At 47.4% G+C, this 17,008-nt stretch overlaps 1 protein-coding gene across 1 annotated transcript in view; it reads left to right on the top strand.

Moving 5' to 3' along the window:
• prdm5 (PR domain containing 5) overlaps positions 1–17,008 on the top strand; it is a 40,004-nt gene continuing 22,996 nt past the window's right edge. The window contains exons 1-13 of the mRNA XM_028962011.1: positions 1–194; positions 1,079–1,162; positions 1,826–1,948; positions 3,341–3,512; positions 4,067–4,244; positions 4,433–4,528; positions 4,613–4,734; positions 8,892–8,971; positions 11,016–11,100; positions 11,221–11,378; positions 12,765–12,858; positions 14,204–14,364; positions 16,273–16,366. Of these exons, the coding sequence (XP_028817844.1) occupies positions 102–194; positions 1,079–1,162; positions 1,826–1,948; positions 3,341–3,512; positions 4,067–4,244; positions 4,433–4,528; positions 4,613–4,734; positions 8,892–8,971; positions 11,016–11,100; positions 11,221–11,378; positions 12,765–12,858; positions 14,204–14,364; positions 16,273–16,366 (1,540 nt within the window). The 5' untranslated portion in view covers positions 1–101. The remainder of the gene's footprint in view (positions 195–1,078; positions 1,163–1,825; positions 1,949–3,340; positions 3,513–4,066; positions 4,245–4,432; positions 4,529–4,612; positions 4,735–8,891; positions 8,972–11,015; positions 11,101–11,220; positions 11,379–12,764; positions 12,859–14,203; positions 14,365–16,272; positions 16,367–17,008) is intronic.

Genomic DNA, 17,008 nt, shown 5'->3' with positions numbered 1-17,008 from the left:
TGCGCTCCACGCAGTCGGGAAAACATGGAAGTCGCTCCGGGACAGTGAGAGCCGCGAAGCCGCCACCGAGTCCCCCGCCGCCGCGCCTACCGACGCTGGAAATGCTGGGCATGTACGTGCCGGACCGGTTCGTGCTGCGGGCGTCCCGGGTCCAGGACGGAGTCGGGCTGTTCACCGCCAGGCGGGTCAAGAAGGTTGGTCCGCCCGAACCGCCGCCGAGAACAAGACGACTTCAGGACGAAATGTGTCCCCGTCCCACGTTTCAGGACGTGGCGCGGCTGTAAAGTCAGAAAACCTGTCCCCGTCACGTCTTTTTTTTACCGTCCAGAAGTGGACCTGAAGTGCCACGTATGTGGAAGAGCCAAGACTGGATCTGGATCCGGATCGGGATTTGGAACGGGATCTCGATCCGGATCCGGGTTTTTCGCACGCTCTGTATTCGTCGGCAGCTTCCATGTTCATCATTTTTTTTTTTTACTTTAATAATTGCTTCTCTGTATTTAACCATCACCCTGAGTGAACAGTGGGCGGCCGTGACAGGCGCCTGGGGAGCAGTGTGTGGGGACGGTACTTTGCTCGGTGGCACCTCAGTGATCGCTTTTGTCATTGCAATGCACAGCACACGGTGACACAACAAAAACGTGTGATCTGCTTTTAACCCATCACCCTTAGTGAGCAGTGGGCAGCCAATGGGGACGGTCCCTTAATCCAGGGGACCTCGGTGGCACCTTGGTGGTTTCTTAGCTGCCAATAATACATGCGTGTTTTATTTCGGGGCCAGTGGCGGCCTAGCGGTTAAGGAAGCGGCCCCGTAATCAGAAGGTTGCCGGTTTGAATCCTGATCCACCAAGGTGCCACCGAGGTCCCCTTGATGAAGGTACCATCCCCACACACTGCTCTCCGGGCGCCTGTCATGGCTGCCCACTGCTCACCAAGGGTGATGGGTTAAATGCAGAGCACACGTTTCACCTTGTCACCGTGTGCTGTTCTGCAGTGTATCACAATGACAATCACTTCACTTTGTTTATTTCATTATTTCGGCACAATTGAACACAATGCTCATATTTCTTTGTCCAAGGGAGAGAAGTTTGGCCCGTTTGCAGGGGAGAAGAAGATGCCCGGCGACCTGGTGGAGAGCATGGACCCCAGACTGATGTGGGAGGTGGGCACCCGACTAATGCTCAGTGTGACCGCTGATCACGCCGCTGTTCTCCACTAGTAGCCTAGCGGGTAACACGCTCGCCTATGAACCAGGAGACCCAGGTTCGAACCCCACTTACTACCATCGTGTCCCTGAGCAGGACACTTAACCCTGAGTGTCCCCAGGGGGGGACTGTCCCTGTAACTACTGATTGTAAGTCGCTCTGGATAAGGACGTCTGGTAAATGCCGTAAATGTAAATGAAGTCACCAAATCGGAGGTGGCAGGGAGACGATGTTCTCTGCTCTCAGCTCTAGGTCCTTCTCGCTGTACGCCGTTGTTGTAATTACACCGGGGTGATGCACTCGCCGTTTGGGGCGACTCTTTTTGCACGCCCTCGCCCTCTAATCTCGGTCTTCTTCGCGGAATGACAGGCCGATGGGAGCGGCGCGGCGTAAACAGCGTGATTACGGTGATTCGGAGGCTGCGAGGTCGTAAATCTGTTTATGCGTCGCGGCCTGTTCGGCTTCATTAGGAATTTCGGGGTAAACAGGGCGCTCGCGGAAACTCCCGAAATAGCAACAGCCCCCATGGACATTATCGGGAGGTTTACCATCAGCCAGAGTGTGTTGTTTTCCGGCCCCTGCGTCGCAATATTGGCCGAACTGCGGGTTCTCTTCACCAGGTGAGGGGCAGTAAAGGAGATGTGCTCTACATCCTGGACGCGAGCAACCCCCGCCACGCCAACTGGCTGCGCTTCGTTCACCAGGCGCCGTCGCAGGAGCAGAAGAACCTGGCAGCCATTCAGGTAGGAGCCTCGTCCCGACCTCTTTTTCTATAAATGTGCAGCGTAGAGAAGATCCGCCATTTTTGTTATCCGCCATTGTTGTTAAAGTTAAAGTGAAGTGACTGTCATTGTGAAACACTGCAGCACAGCACATGATGACACGGTGAAATGTGTCCTCTGCATTTAACCATTTAACCATTGGTGAGCAGTGGGCAGCCATGACATGCCCACTCAGTGGCACCTTTAATCAACCTTCTGATTACGGGGCCGCTTCCTTAACCACTAGGCCACCACTGCCCAACTGTTGTGTGTATGATGTGTAAAGCTCAGGTTGGAGGTCGGGCTGATACGTCAGCGTTTTCACAAAAATATTTCGCGTAAAAGAGAAATATAACATCCGTTCTGGGACCCCCGGAACGGCGTCTCCCAGATGGGATAGCAACGTTCCCGTTTTAGTGTGGAACACCTCGGTCGGAGAGCGGCTTTGTTTTGTCTGCTGCTGTAGACGTGTTGTGAGGTCGGGCCCTGATGGTTCCGTCTGATCGAGTGAAATGAGCCTTGAGTGAAGATAAGACGTGTTTTTTTCGGCGCATTCCTGCAAACGTGCCCGCTTACGAAATGCGTTTAGTAGCCGACGTGTTCATTACAGCTTTTCGTGTTCGTTAAACGCCACGCGGCTCTTCAAACCGCGCCAAAGCTGAAAACGGGGCTGGAGCCCGTTGTTTTTTTATGTCCTGCACACCTGTCCGTGGGTGCTTTCTGCGAGCGAAGCCCTGGTGGTTTTGTCGTTAATACCACGGCGCTGAACCGCTGTTGGTCGTTCAAAAGGTCAAACGTGCGCGTGTGGCTCTGTGTTCCATCAGCTGTGACATTTACGGCCTTTTCTCGGCTTAATTTAATATACGCCTGTATTTGTAATCCGGAGAGAAATCACCGCAACACTCTGATTTCATTAGGGCGCGACCTTTTTGGCGCAGCGGTTAAACGGCTCCACATTTAGGGGCTTGGATGCTTGACCCTTGACCCTTAATTAGGAAGAATGGAGAAATATTTCATCAGTAATGAGGTTCCCTCAGTGAAACCTCTGCATATCCCTGTGTGTGTAGTTAATACTCGCTGCACCGCCAGGTCACGGCGATTCTCTTCCCTTCTCGATTTGCCCGTATCGTTGCGGTTCCAATGCAGGAACGTCTGCATATGTCTGCAGCTGCTCACTTATGGCCTTCTGAAATCCAAACTACAAATATTTAGGCTTGAGAAAGAGGCATAAAGGGAAAAGTGCAGTAGAGTTAAAAACTTCATTTGAAGATAATATCAGTATCTGCATGAAATGATGCATTATGATGAACTTGCTGAGAGTATAAGTCTGGAGCCGCGTTGGAATCTTCAGCCGTGTTGTTGCTGACGCTGCAGGACGGGGAGAACATCTTCTACCTGGCCGTGGACGACATCGAGGCCGATACGGAACTGCTGATCGGCTACCTGGACAGTGACATGGAGGAAGAGGAGGAAGAGGAGGAAGAAGAGGAGGTGATAAAAGACGAGGACGAGAACAGCAATGACGCCAAGCACCTTCCAGAAGCAGGTTTGCGTGAGATCAGGGCTGGTTGCTTATTATAGTTTATTATAAATTTATTACCGAAAGCAACATTGATCTCAGTTCATTATTTTAACATAGCTGTAGTTTGGTGAATATTAATTTCATTTAAACTATTTACCAGACGCCCTCATCCAGAGCGACTTGCAATCAGTAGCTACAGGGACAGTCCCCCCCTGGAGACACTCAGGGCTAAATGTCCTGCTCAGGGACATGACCTTTAGTACAGAAGGTTTTCTGAAAAAAGAAAGTCAATTTCTATGCCGCGAAAATTGCTAACTGAAATGCCCGACCTCTGCCGTTGTTCTATACGGCGGGGGTGTCTGGATCCGGAACTGACTCCATTCGTAACGAGACGATTGGTCAGTCTGTATTGGGGGCGGGGTTATGACGAGTTAATTTGCTTCCTCTGATTATGTGAAATCCAGTTCACTGTATGAAATTTGGCGGGTTGTTTTGTGCAGTAGAATCAGGATATTGGATATATAAAGGACAGGAAAACTATATCAAAGATGTGTGTGTGTGTGTGTGTGTGTGTCTAGATCTGGTGATTAAAGAGGAGGACCACCACTGCCTGCTTTGTGAAAGCAGCTTCCCCAGTGAGGAGGTCCTGGCCGCTCACCTCCAGAGCCTCCACCAGAGACCCAGCACCGAGGAGAAGGAGTTCAAGTGCCGCAGCTGTGGGAAAAAATTCCCAGTCAAGCAGGCTTTGCAGCGCCAGTGAGTGCCGACCTCAGGTCTGCGCTAACAGTCCCGATAGCGCTTCTGGTGAAGAACCAATCTGGTTCTCCTGCTTTACTCATTTCTGGATTTTACAGAAGTATTAGCTGGCAAAGAAATCTGGCAACTGCCACGGCAACCTGCCGTTTCTCTTTTTTTAATTCCATGCTTGTCCTTCGTTCCTCCAGTGTTCTGCACTGCACCGAGAGCCTTGTTCCTGCTGGAGACTCTTCCAGAGTCCACCAGTGTTCTCTGTGCCACAGCACCTTCCGCTCTGAGTCCAGGTACTAATCACATGGCAGGTCTTCCTCTCGCCTCGAGTGCTTCAGAACAAACCTGATGGGTTTCTGTAATGACTCCGCCCACAGTTTTGAGCAGCACAAGGAGGCCTGCAGGGGAGAAGCCCGCTTCATCTGCAAGGCTGAGAGCTGCGGCAAGAGATTCAAGAGTAAAGATGCACTGAAGAAACACAAAGGGAACGTTCACACAGGTACACAAAACCAGACAGCCGTCATAAATACCTTTCATGTCATATGAGTTAACAGCCTTTGGAAGATGAATACTTTGTGACGCAATGTTCACAATTGTGGGTGTCCAGCCCATTTTTGCATTATATATCGGAATTTTATGATGTGGCCAGATTGGGTGTTTTTTAAATAGAATATTTTTGAATAGAATAAATATTTTGATAGTAGCTCTTTAGAAACCCATTGATGATTAAACGGCCCCTATCATGAAAATGTGACTTTGTGAGAGTATTTAACATGAATACGAGTTCCTCTAGCCGGTCTATGGTCCTGCAGTGGCTAGAAATGGCGATAGGTGTAAAGAGTGCTTTGTTTCAGAGAGTGGCAGCTCAGTTGGATCTTGAATTTGTCCCCTTATGACATCATGAATTGAAAGCATTGTGGTTGGTGAATGGTGTTAATGACGTCATTTCCACAAACGCCCGCTCAACTTCTATAGGCTGCTCTCCTCCATTTAAAGCCACAGAAAAGAGCTTTACGGGAAAAGATTCAAAAAGAGATTTCAGGTAATAGGGGACCACTAAGACGTATATAAAAAAGGTTTTATAATAGGGGACCTTTAAAGTATGCTAAAGCAAGTCACAGATTTGGCAGTATGGTGTGCACTTCAGCGTAATTTTGAACAATTTCTGGTTGAAACAGTCATGCATCTGGCAACGTGGCTTGTGCTGAATTGTGCTGGAGCAAATGGCAAATGTGTGTCTTCACCGACATGTGTGTAACACGTGATTATATATTTAATAACTTTTAAAAAGGCATGTATGCACACGAGCCTGGAAATAGATCGACGTATACCCCATGAACATGCACACATCTGGACAGGTACACACATACACAAACCCACATACACAAAACACACAGAATACGGCCATCTTCTGTAGATGTTTTTGGCGGCCTGTCTTAATTTTAATTTTAGGTGTCATTTTAGTTTTAATTAGTCTTAGTCACGTCCTTTCTCATTTTAGTCTAGTCAAGTTTCAGTACTCACGGATCCTTAAAAAGTCTTAAATTGGATTTTTGAAAATTAAGTCCTTAAATATAAAAAAAAGACTGTGTTTTGCATTCTTGCGTACAATATCAAAATTAGCACAAGCACCTTTGGAGCTAGATGGCTACATTCTGCTGGTGGACATGTTCTGAGAGTGGAAGTTCTCCTTAAATTAAAAAGCAGAGGACACAATTTGTTGTGTGCAGCGTGTGCTGTGCTGTGTTTTACTATGACAATCACTTTCACTTTTTAAAATTTCTCATAACTGAGGAGTATGCTCCTTCATTTATTTATTTTTAATCAAATGAAACAAGCCTTCAATCGCGAAGGCGATTGAGTTGTGTCAGATCATACAACTAAATGAAAGCAAAATGATGCGATTTAAATTATATAATTTATTTTACTCCATTTTTGTTTGCCATTCAAAGCCACACCCACTCTGTACAACAGCGCTGCTCTCTTAAAGCAACACCCACATCTTACAAGTTTTATACAAATTTTTATCAGCACCTAAAACCCTAAAATATCACATTCAAATCCAGCAGTTAATATATACCTGTGTGTGTGTGTGTTTGTACACATATATATGTGTGTTTGTACACATATACACACACACACACACACACACACACACATACATTATGAAATAACATTTGCAGTGATGTAAAGATTTAGTCATTTAATATTACTAGTATGACAAGTTTTAATTCCTTTTTTTTCATTGATAGGTGAGTGTTTATCATATCGCATAATGCAATATTGATCACAGTTATTGCAATATGACTTTGAAATAAGAAACCGGAAATATCGCTGTGGCCCCCTGGTTGCTTGCTGCAGTACAGGTCACATTGACAAAGGCTAAAAAAACAAAAAATTGGAAGGAAAATTAATACATCAAATAATAATATATTACTTAAGATAACATATTAATAATATATGGCCCTCACAATTTTTGACGACCTGAAGGATCTTTCTTAAACCTGCAGAAACCCTGTGAGCATTTAAGTCAGAATTATCTATGACTATTTTAGTCTAGTTTTAGTCAACCTACAAGAAGTATCCTGAAATATATTTAATGGCACAAATGTCTATTGAATAAGTGATGTTATCAGGGAACAGAAATACTGCACAATAATAATAGCGTGAGTTAACGAAAGGAAATAATGTCTTGTCCGGTTTTCGTCAGTGAAAATGTATTTAGTATTTTTGATGTATTTATTGTTTTTATTTTGTAATCCACATTTTGTCTCAAGAATATATCATGATATATTTCGTCATAGTTATCATCATATGACCAGCATTTGCGTTGCGTCTCGTCCCATTTCTGTCATGCCATAAAGGTTCGTTGACAAAGAATATTTCGTCCAAAATTGCGTGGACGAAAACAACTCCCCTGCTCTGCCTCAGCAGAATTTTCCACCTTCCGTAATGACAGTCGTGGGTGGTTAATTAGCTGCTTCACACTCCTGCTCATTCGTTTATGAGCTGCGTTCTTACGCCGATCTTCCTGTGGAGCAGCAGAGCCTCGCACAGTACGTCCGTGCCGAGGTGACATCACCGCGTTGGGCTGAATTACTCCGGCAAGCCAGGCATGAGGCGGTCAGCTGGGCAGTCTGGCTGCGGGGGCGACAGGGGAAGTGGCGAGGTTGTGCACAGATGTGGGTCATGTGACTCGCCGGGAACAGGGCTGGGTCTGCGGCGTGGTCCTGTAATAAGGCGCCGTTTTACAGGCTGTTTAAACCCGAGAGGAGGCTCGTCATAATGGACCCTTTTCTCTGGTTTTTCAACAGTGCCAGCCACTAGTAGGAACAGGAAGTGCATCTGGCATTTGACCTTTGACCCTCAGGTAGTGTTTGTTATTAGGTGCTGATTGGGAATCGTCAGGTTTTGGGTGGGATTTCTGTCACCTCAGGGACACTTGTTCATGTTAGCGTATTTGCAGCAGGATTTCTGGAACGTCCACGGCCGCCACCTGCGTTGTCTGCCATTACGCACTTCCTCCTGACATTTCCCAAGGTGCATCAGACATTCACCGCCTATGAACGCCTAGTTTGCATTTCCCCAACTGAAGAGCAGGAGGACCTGGTTCATCACTGTGAACTGATCTGGGAACAGCTAACGTAGGGTCTGTTCACACACGATTTAACCCATAGTGTTAGCTAAATTAGCTGAGCTGGAGATATGAACCCTTATCGTTTAAAATGCAGATATTTGAAAACAATATAGAAAAAATGTGCTGTGTAAGTGTCTCAATGGTATACGGAAATACTTTGATTCTTGATTCCATTATATTGATCATTTATGATAAAAGGAAAAATATTTCCCTATTGATTATCTGTCCTCATTCCTTTTCATTCAGAAACGCACAACTAACAAACAGAGGACTTACTGAATTCGAAAGATGCGTACAAAAACCACAGTATAAAACCGGATCAATGACTGGAACGCAGACATGATGCAACAGGGTACATTTATTCACACTGTAATCGGGGCGACATTAGAGAAACACAAAACTCCAGTCCGGAACACGGACTTGGAGCATCCCCCAAAGCCAGGACTGTGACAAAGCTTTATTTTAGGGTCCCCCTTCCATTCCCCACCTCCCCTGCACCCATGTCCGTAGCTACATTGTAGCTATGGGCACCCCTACTCATTTACGGGTCTGGCATTTTTTACTCTTTTGTTAACAAAGCAGTCATGAAGGTAAAAAGAGGTGACAGGTTCATCGAACATACTTCAAAAATCCTAAATATGTTTCATTGTGGCTCCATCTTAGTCTCCATAACAGAATAGGGTGTTTCTAATCAGTTAATTTTTACAATTGTAAATGTACAATACTGGTAGTTTATTAATTTGCTGGTGTAATGTGGGAACATTATCAAGAAGAAGGGGCAGTGGTGACCTAGCGGTTAACGAATCCCGATCCGCCAAGGTGCCACTGAGGTGCCACCGAGCAAAGCGCCGTCCCCACACACTGCTCCCCGGGCGCCTGTCATGGCCGCCCACTGCTCACTCAGGGGGATGGGTTAAATGCAGAGGACAAATTTCACTGTGTGCACCGTGTGCCGTGCTGCTGTGTACAACAATGACAATCACTTCACTTTCACTTGCGTGCTTTTTTTTTTTCCCCAGGCAGCGCTCGGTGGAGGCTCATGTGCACGATCTGCAATAAGAAGTGTTCCTCTCTACTGAACCTGCAGGAGCATCGCAAGGTCAGGGCCTGAGAACCTCCAACCCCCCCCCGCTCTTCCTCCGTCTCTCGTCTGTCTTCTCTCTTCGGTCTCTGGTTTCTCGCCTCTTCGGTATCGTTTTACCTGAGCGTTGCGTTGTCCGTCAGCAGATGCGCGCGCCTTTCGTTTCCCCCTTTTCTCGCTGCAGCTTAATGTTGACGTTGAAACGTTTTCTGGCTGCGCGACACTGGAGACACTGGCCGCGCTCTGTTCTTTCCTCCTTTCATAAGCTCGTCCCGACGGACTTGTGAAATTTAAGAGCTGATGTGTGCAGACAGTAAGACTTTAACCTCGGCGTCGGGGTTCCTGGCGTGCACTGGCTCAGAAAATGAAACAAATGGGACGCAGCAAAATGTTATCCGGACCATACATCACATTATAACGTTAGCACGTATGTCACGTCACGAGGTCCCAGCATGACCTCGCTCTGCCCTTTTCCCTGCCCCAGAGGTAGTTGGGCAAAATTGTGCGTCCCCTGCAGCCCGCACCTGGATAAGCGGGTTTCAGAAAATGGATGGACGAAGCGTACAAATCACACGAATTAAGATTAAGCGGATTAAGCAATTAAATTGTAATTCATCAGCGACTACTGTCACGCTGCACGAGGCCACCGCGCTGCAGGCGGCGTGTCACCGGCAGTAAACGGATGTTGGTCGCCGGCGTTTATTTGTGTCACGGACAGTCGTTCAGGGTGATGTGAAGTTACCCGGTGTGCTGATTTGATTGGGGGCGCCGTTTGTGTCTCTGTAATGAGGTTGCAGCGATCTTCACCCCAGCGGTGCCTGTAAAATGACCTGATCCCAGCTGGCTGATACGATAGATGGAAATATCAATAAATCTGTTGACAAATTACATTTTCATTGCATTAGATAGCTTTGGAAACAGGAAAAGATGGTAAAACCCATTTACGAAAGTATTAATTGTCGTTCATTGACGGTTCAATTCAAAACCAGATCAGCCAGAGCGACAGAAAAGGCACCAGGTGGCCCAGTTTGTCGTCGTATTTATGTGAAATAACCGAATAGGTACGAATTTAATCTGTGAATTAATATATTATTCTTATCATTCCGGCTTAATTTGACGTTAACACACTGAAGACACGTGAGAATGTCCCCATCCCGTGTCAGCTGTAGGATAATGGGACGTGCGAGAAGCTTTTGGGGTTTCTGTTGCCTTAATTGAGTTCCTATCATAGATGTTTGTCAGGCCGCGGCCATTGACTGCAGGCCTTTCATTTTGCCCGGTGAAATATCGGCTCGTCCGCCGAAGCCGTAATGCGGCAGCGCCTTCGCTTTGTTCCGCGTCGCTCGACGCTCCGGCCGAGCCAATTTTCTCCCGGAGCAGATTTACAGCGCGAAAACCCGTCCGACGCATATGGGACTCAGGCCCGGCGAGGAGAGGGGATAAAGGCGCGGTTGGAGGAGCGGTCCCGGGCGAAGCCGTGGCGTCCCGGTAGACGCGGAGCGCCTGTTTTACTTCATTAACACAAGCGCGCGGCCTTGAAAGGGATTAGGCGAGAGCCGCGGCCCCGGCGCGCTTCCTTCGTGCGGAATAAAAGCGCCGCGATGCCATTTGATTTGAACAGCGTGTAATCCAAACATCTGGCCGAGAGTCTAAGTGAATTTTAGCTTCCACTTCGCTATAAATATGCAGCGGAGATGTCAAAGTTTGCTTCGGGGAAACATGACAGGCAGCAATTTTGTGATTATTATCCTTATCCCGGCAGAGGAGATTCATGCTAAACACTTCAGCTTTGCTCCGAGAGCCTTTTCAGTCTTTTCACCGGTTTAATGGCATTTCCAGACATGCGTGTGTGTGTGTGTGTGCCTGCATGTGAACATGTGTGTGTGTGTGTGTGTGTGTGTGTGCATGGTCGAGGGTGTTTTCAAGGTCACACTGTCTGAAACGGGCAACCGAATCCGATCCCGTGAGCCGTAAAGACAACGCCGAGCGCCGATCCCCGTCCTCTGGCTCCGGGCCCCCGTTATTCTGCAGAACGATGTCATCTGTTATCTCTCCGCCTCAGGTGCACGAGATATTCGATTGCCCCACGTGCGACAAGAAATTCATCTCCACAAATCAGCTGAAGCGTCACATGATCACACACTCTGGTGAAGGGAGCATTCGCTCACACAAATGCATATTCACACGCTCAAGCAGAATGTGAGCTCTAGGAATTTGATACTCTCTGTGTGTGTGTGTGTGTGTGTGTGTGTGTGTGCATTCCCCAGAGAAGCGCCCATATACGTGTGAGATCTGCAACCGCTCCTTTAAACGTCTGGACCAGGTTACGGCCCACAAGATCATTCACAGCGAGGACAAACCCTACAAGTGCAAACTCTGTGGGAAGGAATTTGCCCATCGGAACGTCTACAAGAACCACAAGAAGGTACGGCGGAGTGACCTCGGTAATGTAGAGTGAGCATAGAAAGAGAAATGTGATACAGCGGAGTTGACTCACTTAGAGTGGAGTGATATTGCAAAGATGGAGTGAGCAAGAAAAGTTTGATACAGCAGATTGAAATCAATAGGAGTGGTGTGATGCCACGGAGTGAGTGAAGCTCTGTGTGAACTCTCTCAGAATGATATGATATACAGCAGAGCGATCTCGCTATAGTGGAGTGAACTGAAACAGCGGGGTGAATTTGCAGCAGCACTGCCAATCAGGAAGTGTTAGTGCAGAGTGAGCTATGGGTGATACAGAACAGTGAACTGAGTGAGAGCAGTGTGACACAGCAGAGTGAACGCACAGAGTGGGCTTGGAGCAGCGGAGTGAAAGAGTGAAGTGAGTTCATTTCATACACGACACACCATATCAATATTGTCCTGATGAGATGGAGAGCCATTTCCTGACCCTCGTGCCAAGAGACAGATCTTTCCTTTCCTAAACCACTGGGCAGGATTATAGTAAATTTGCAGCAGCAGAGTGAGCTTGGCACAGCGGAGTGATATTGCAGCAGCCTGAACGTCAGAATGGCACAGAGAAGGAGTGCAAGATCAGCAGCATTGTCCTCAGTGGGAGAGGTCTGGACGGCTCAAGTTGGAAAGATAAGTCACCCTGTGGGTGGATAATGAAGTGTTTACATGCCTTCATTAAACTGCCCCCGCAGTTGCAAGCTTCCCGAAAGCCTTTTCGCTTTAGATAAAATTTTGTTCAGAAACGTTTTCGTCGGTTGGTCCTTCTTGTTTACATTCTGTCAGGTTGCCACATTGCATAATGTACCACATTATGCAATATATAGACTGGGTGTGGCCGAATTGGGTCCCGCTCCATCTGACACAGCGACTTACAGTCCCCATGGAGACACTCAGGGTTAAGTGTCTTGCTCAAGGACACAATGGTACTGAGTGGGGTTTGAACCTGGGTCTTTGTGGATTTCTGGTTTATAGGTGATTGTTCAAACCCACTTGGCTGCTAACATCCTTGATCACCACAACTTGATATCGATGCCCTCTGAGATATTTTAGATATTTTAAAATTTGCACTTTAAATTAGGCCCTTATCATTTTCCCACACATACATGTCGGTGAAGGAGGTGTGTATGTGTAGACAGACAGGGGTTGTGGTGAACAAGCCAGGTCGTCTGTCCAAATCTCCACATGGAGTCAGGCCTGAACATTCAGTTCTGACCCGGACCTCCAACCAAACCCTAACCATCAGAGTCTAGTGGCAAGAAATGTAATAAACAGAAAGGTTCATCAAGCTACGGAGTAAAGAGGAGGCGGTGGAGGTGATTCTGCGTAGAACTGACCATCCAGTGTCTTCCTTCTGCAGACCCACTCTGAGGAACGGCCATTTCAGTGCGAGGAATGCAAGGCCCTGTTCCGTACGCCGTTCTCCCTGCAGCGCCACCTCCTCATCCACAACAGTAAGTGCGCGCATTTGTGTGGGGCACCCGTACCTACAGACCTCCCAGATCAAAGACGCCCCGGAACACGTGGGAGGAAAAACAGCCAGGCGGAACTGGGAGATGAACTGAGGAGGGAATGGGGGTCTGCTCCGCTCGGCCAGTCTAGACTGATGAGATGGAGAGGCATTTCCTGACCCTCGTCCCAAGAGACAGATCAATGCGTTCCTAAATCGCTGGGCAGGATTATATATCAGCTGTGTGTGTGTGTGTTCGTGTAAATGCTTTAGATTTCAGATTGTTCCAGATTATGGATACTCTGCCTCTGCATGTTTGCGCATGCGTATTGGTTAAAAACTATGAAAACAAAATGGAAAAACATTTCTATGAAGTGGAGTGACGACTACTAGCTATTACGACAGAGCGTGTATTTCAAAGATATTATCAGGACACTTTCTGTGAGCTGATTGGCTGACTCTGACCTGCGAGCGCAACATTAATTACACACACACATACATTCATATGACAGTAATTGCTGATATGCTGCAATGACTTTTCATCCTATCAGTGTTCCACACCCACTTGTATCCAAGCACGCTGCCCATAGACATATTCGAATTATTTTTTAAATATCAGTGTATTTATTTTTGTCGTAATTTTGTGTCTGTGTGTGTGTGTGTGTGTGTGTGTGTGTGAGAGAGAGAGAGACACAGCCGAACAGCGATCTTTCGTTATGTTTAATAAAAACCTGCTCTCATCACTGGGAGACGTGTGTGTGTGTGTGTGTGTGTATATATATATATATTTCGGTTTTTAAATAACCCACAGCGGCCAACTTGTTTTGCAGCTTCAAAGTGACGTTTGAAAGCGCCGCTGCAGAAAGATGCGCGTTCGGCCTGACTGGAGGGTTTATGTCCTTTTAGACTCGCGCCTGACGCCTTCATTGTTCCCCGTGCGCCGACTGCGCCGCTGGGCCGCTTGAGTGGTGCCTTCAGCTGACAGGGAGTGCTCTGGTGGACGGGGGGAGAGTGTGGATGGGCTCTCTATTTATTCTGCACTAAAAAAAAAACCAAAAAAAAAACCTGAGAGTCTGTGAGTGTTGACATCTTTTCATCAGGAAATAAAGACGTCTGTCTTGGGGAAAGAACAGACAAATACTGAATGGTGGGGTTATTTCTAACCCCAAACAGCCCACCGGCCCGGGGAGCAGCAAAGTGGCACGCGAGGCGGGAAATTATCCGGGAGAAAGTGCTTCCTGTCATGGGGTTGGCAGGATTGGCTTTTTTAGTAATAACAGCTTGTACATTGTGCGCCGGAGGAGTCATTATTTTTGCCTGAGCTGCTCTCTCCACTGTGTCGGACGCAGGCGAGAGGACATTTAAGTGTGACCAGTGTGATGCCACTTTCAAGAGGAAGGACACGCTCAACGTCCACATCCAGGTTGTGCACGAGGGACACAAGAAGTACAAATGTGAGCAGTGCGAGAAGGCCTTCGTCACGCCCTCAGTGCTCAAAAGTCACAAAAAGGTCAGTCCAAACACAAACATGCATTTTTTTTGTCCCCGTTCTTATAAACAATTAAATGATAAATTACATGTCTTAGTACACTAGCTGTAAAATACCCACGTTGCCAGATCCTGGCTTTAAAAACCTCTTTCATGTCAAGCATTGTTCTTGTTGTAGAACCATTTCTGAAATCGTTTTCTGCTCACGGGAAAAAAGTGAGAACATTTCGGCGAGTTCCCTTTTCTTGAAGTCTTTGTCCAGCCAAAGTCTGTAAACAGTGTGATTGGCGTAGCAGTTACCACTCGTTGGTACCGCGAGGAAAACGCTGCGCAAGTTTCCCAGGGACCACCTGGGCGACCCACAAGGCAGCTGGAACTCCTGAAGCGAGCGGGAGAGGTGAAACACGTTTGGCCGATGCTAGCGCTGCATTCCGACAGGATGCTCTCACTGCGGCCTTGAAGTTTGGTACACCGAGGAGCAACGCTGTGGGTTGCCAGGTTGTGAAAAATGCAGTACAAAACACAAATTAACCGTAGTAAAAAAAAATTAACCATATTTCACCATCTAAAACATAGATGGGCTTAATGGGCTGTTGAGAGTCTGAAAGCAAATTTTCTCAATATGGTACCTTCAGAAGGTACTAAACCCTTTTTTATGTTCAGCTTATGTCATGTCTGATTATCTGAAGTACTCTGAATGGAGCGACTTTCCCCTTCGCTCTTTCTAAAACCCACCCAGCACCATGATTCGTAGCAGGAGGAGAATTAAATATTGCTCGCTCCGCCATTAGCTCCATAACATTTCAAAGCAGTAGGCTGCAGATCACAGATCCGAAAAAAAATCCAGCTGTGACACTATCGCGCTTCTGATGGAAATCAAACCCGTTCCTGGCAAAGAAGTGAAGGAGGTGCTGAAGTGTTGCATTAAGCTGAAGAGAGGGCTGGCTGAACACACACACACACACACACACCACAACACAGCGCTACGGTCCACTATGAACATCCGGCTAAAGCCCGAAGCAGCGGTTGTGCGTATGAGGGAGAGCTTCCTACTCCGCTCTCCAGCAGAAGCGTCCGTATCCTCCCCCTCTCCTCTTCCTCCTCTCAGCGAGGCATTTAATGCAGCCATGTTGTTTTTATACCGATCCACGAGCCTTGTTCTTTCCCCCTTCCTCTTGCGGCTTTCACCTGGCTGCCGGTGGTGGTGTCGCGGTCCGAGCAGGGAACAGTACGAGTGTCGATCGACTGTTGGCCGCGATTGTGAGTGTGATGAGCTCAGCAGACACGGCGATTGACGTGGTGCGTGTCACCTGTTCAGAACTAGTGGTGTTCGTATGAAACCCCCCTGATGATGTCCCTCCCGGTCTGGTGGTGTCCCTTACAAACAGTCAGCCAAACAGCATCTGGGGCGCATGTGTTCTTAACGGCCTTACATAACGCAGCGTTTGGCATGGGGGGGCTGTCTTCATCAGTCTGGGCTGTTGGGGTTGGGGGTGGCGGCTGTGGATCTTTTTTTGGAACGGGGGAGCCGCTGTATTGTTCCGCTGGGCGTATAAAGTGTCAGGCTTTTCATGCGCGTGTTTACGCCAAGGTGGTTTATGGCCGTCCAGCTGCGCGTGTGAATGAACGGGACGGGGAAGGCAGAGAGGAAGAGCTGGGCGGGGCCCTCTCCTGGAGCGGCGTCACAGCCTGACTCAGACAAACAGAGCTGCTGCTGAGAGGATGATGAGGAAAATCATTATCTAGCCAAAGTTCTACAAAAAAAACTTTCATATGCAATCGTAATAAAAAAATTGGGTTATAAATTAGAAAGTAGTTAGACCTTTACAGTCCAGACGTTACATGCTTATTACAGAGTCCTTACAGAGGTCCTTTCATTTATTGATTTTGCATAAGAAGTTGCCCCCTGTCTTGTGTTCTTCCAACACAGACCCACACTGGAGAAAAGGAGAAGATCTGTCCGTACTGCGGCCAAAAGTTTGCCAGTAACGGAACTCTGAGGGTCCACATCCGCAGTCATACAGGTCAGTACAGCTGGAGCTTTTCATCAGGGACACGGTGGGATCTGTCAATTAGGCATCATCTAGTAATTTATGAACATTCGTATCACCAGCAGTTTGAATATGGTGAGCAGGGTGATGGGACCTAAACACCTAATTATGATGCTGGTGTTCTCTATCACGTATTTATATTCATTTATATCATTTACATCACATCAAACCAAAAATGTTTATCAGTATCCTGATGCATCTGAGGGAAGTTCTGGTATGTAGGAGAGGCTCAGCATGGAGAGTCTAACAGAGAGGATGTTCATTAAACTGCCTTTAAAATCAAGAACATCGCATTCCTCTGTGTTTCCCTACCAACAACCTACAGCACATGACTTTACAGGCTCCGCCCCTTCGCCCTGTCTCTCTCAAACTCACCGCTCTTCCTTTCACCTCCTCTCTCTATTGAAGGAGACTGATTCTGGATTACAGTGCTGAGATCCTCTCAGGTTTTCTGTGCCTAGATCCAGCAAATCGTCAGCTCTGGCTCACAGACCTCCTGCAGACAGCCGTGATTTCCTTTCCCCAGTTGCTTAATCTCCACACTACACTGTGTGTTTGTTCACTGTGGAACAGCTTAGAAGGTTTTACCACATAGATACCCTGCTTTTCCTTAAT

This window comes from Denticeps clupeoides, chromosome 19, assembly GCF_900700375.1.
Source record: "Denticeps clupeoides chromosome 19, fDenClu1.1, whole genome shotgun sequence".
In the NCBI taxonomy this organism is placed as follows: Eukaryota; Metazoa; Chordata; class Actinopteri; order Clupeiformes; family Denticipitidae; genus Denticeps; species Denticeps clupeoides.
Note: the sequence above shows the minus strand (reverse complement) of the source record. Positions and strands in the feature narration are given on the sequence as shown.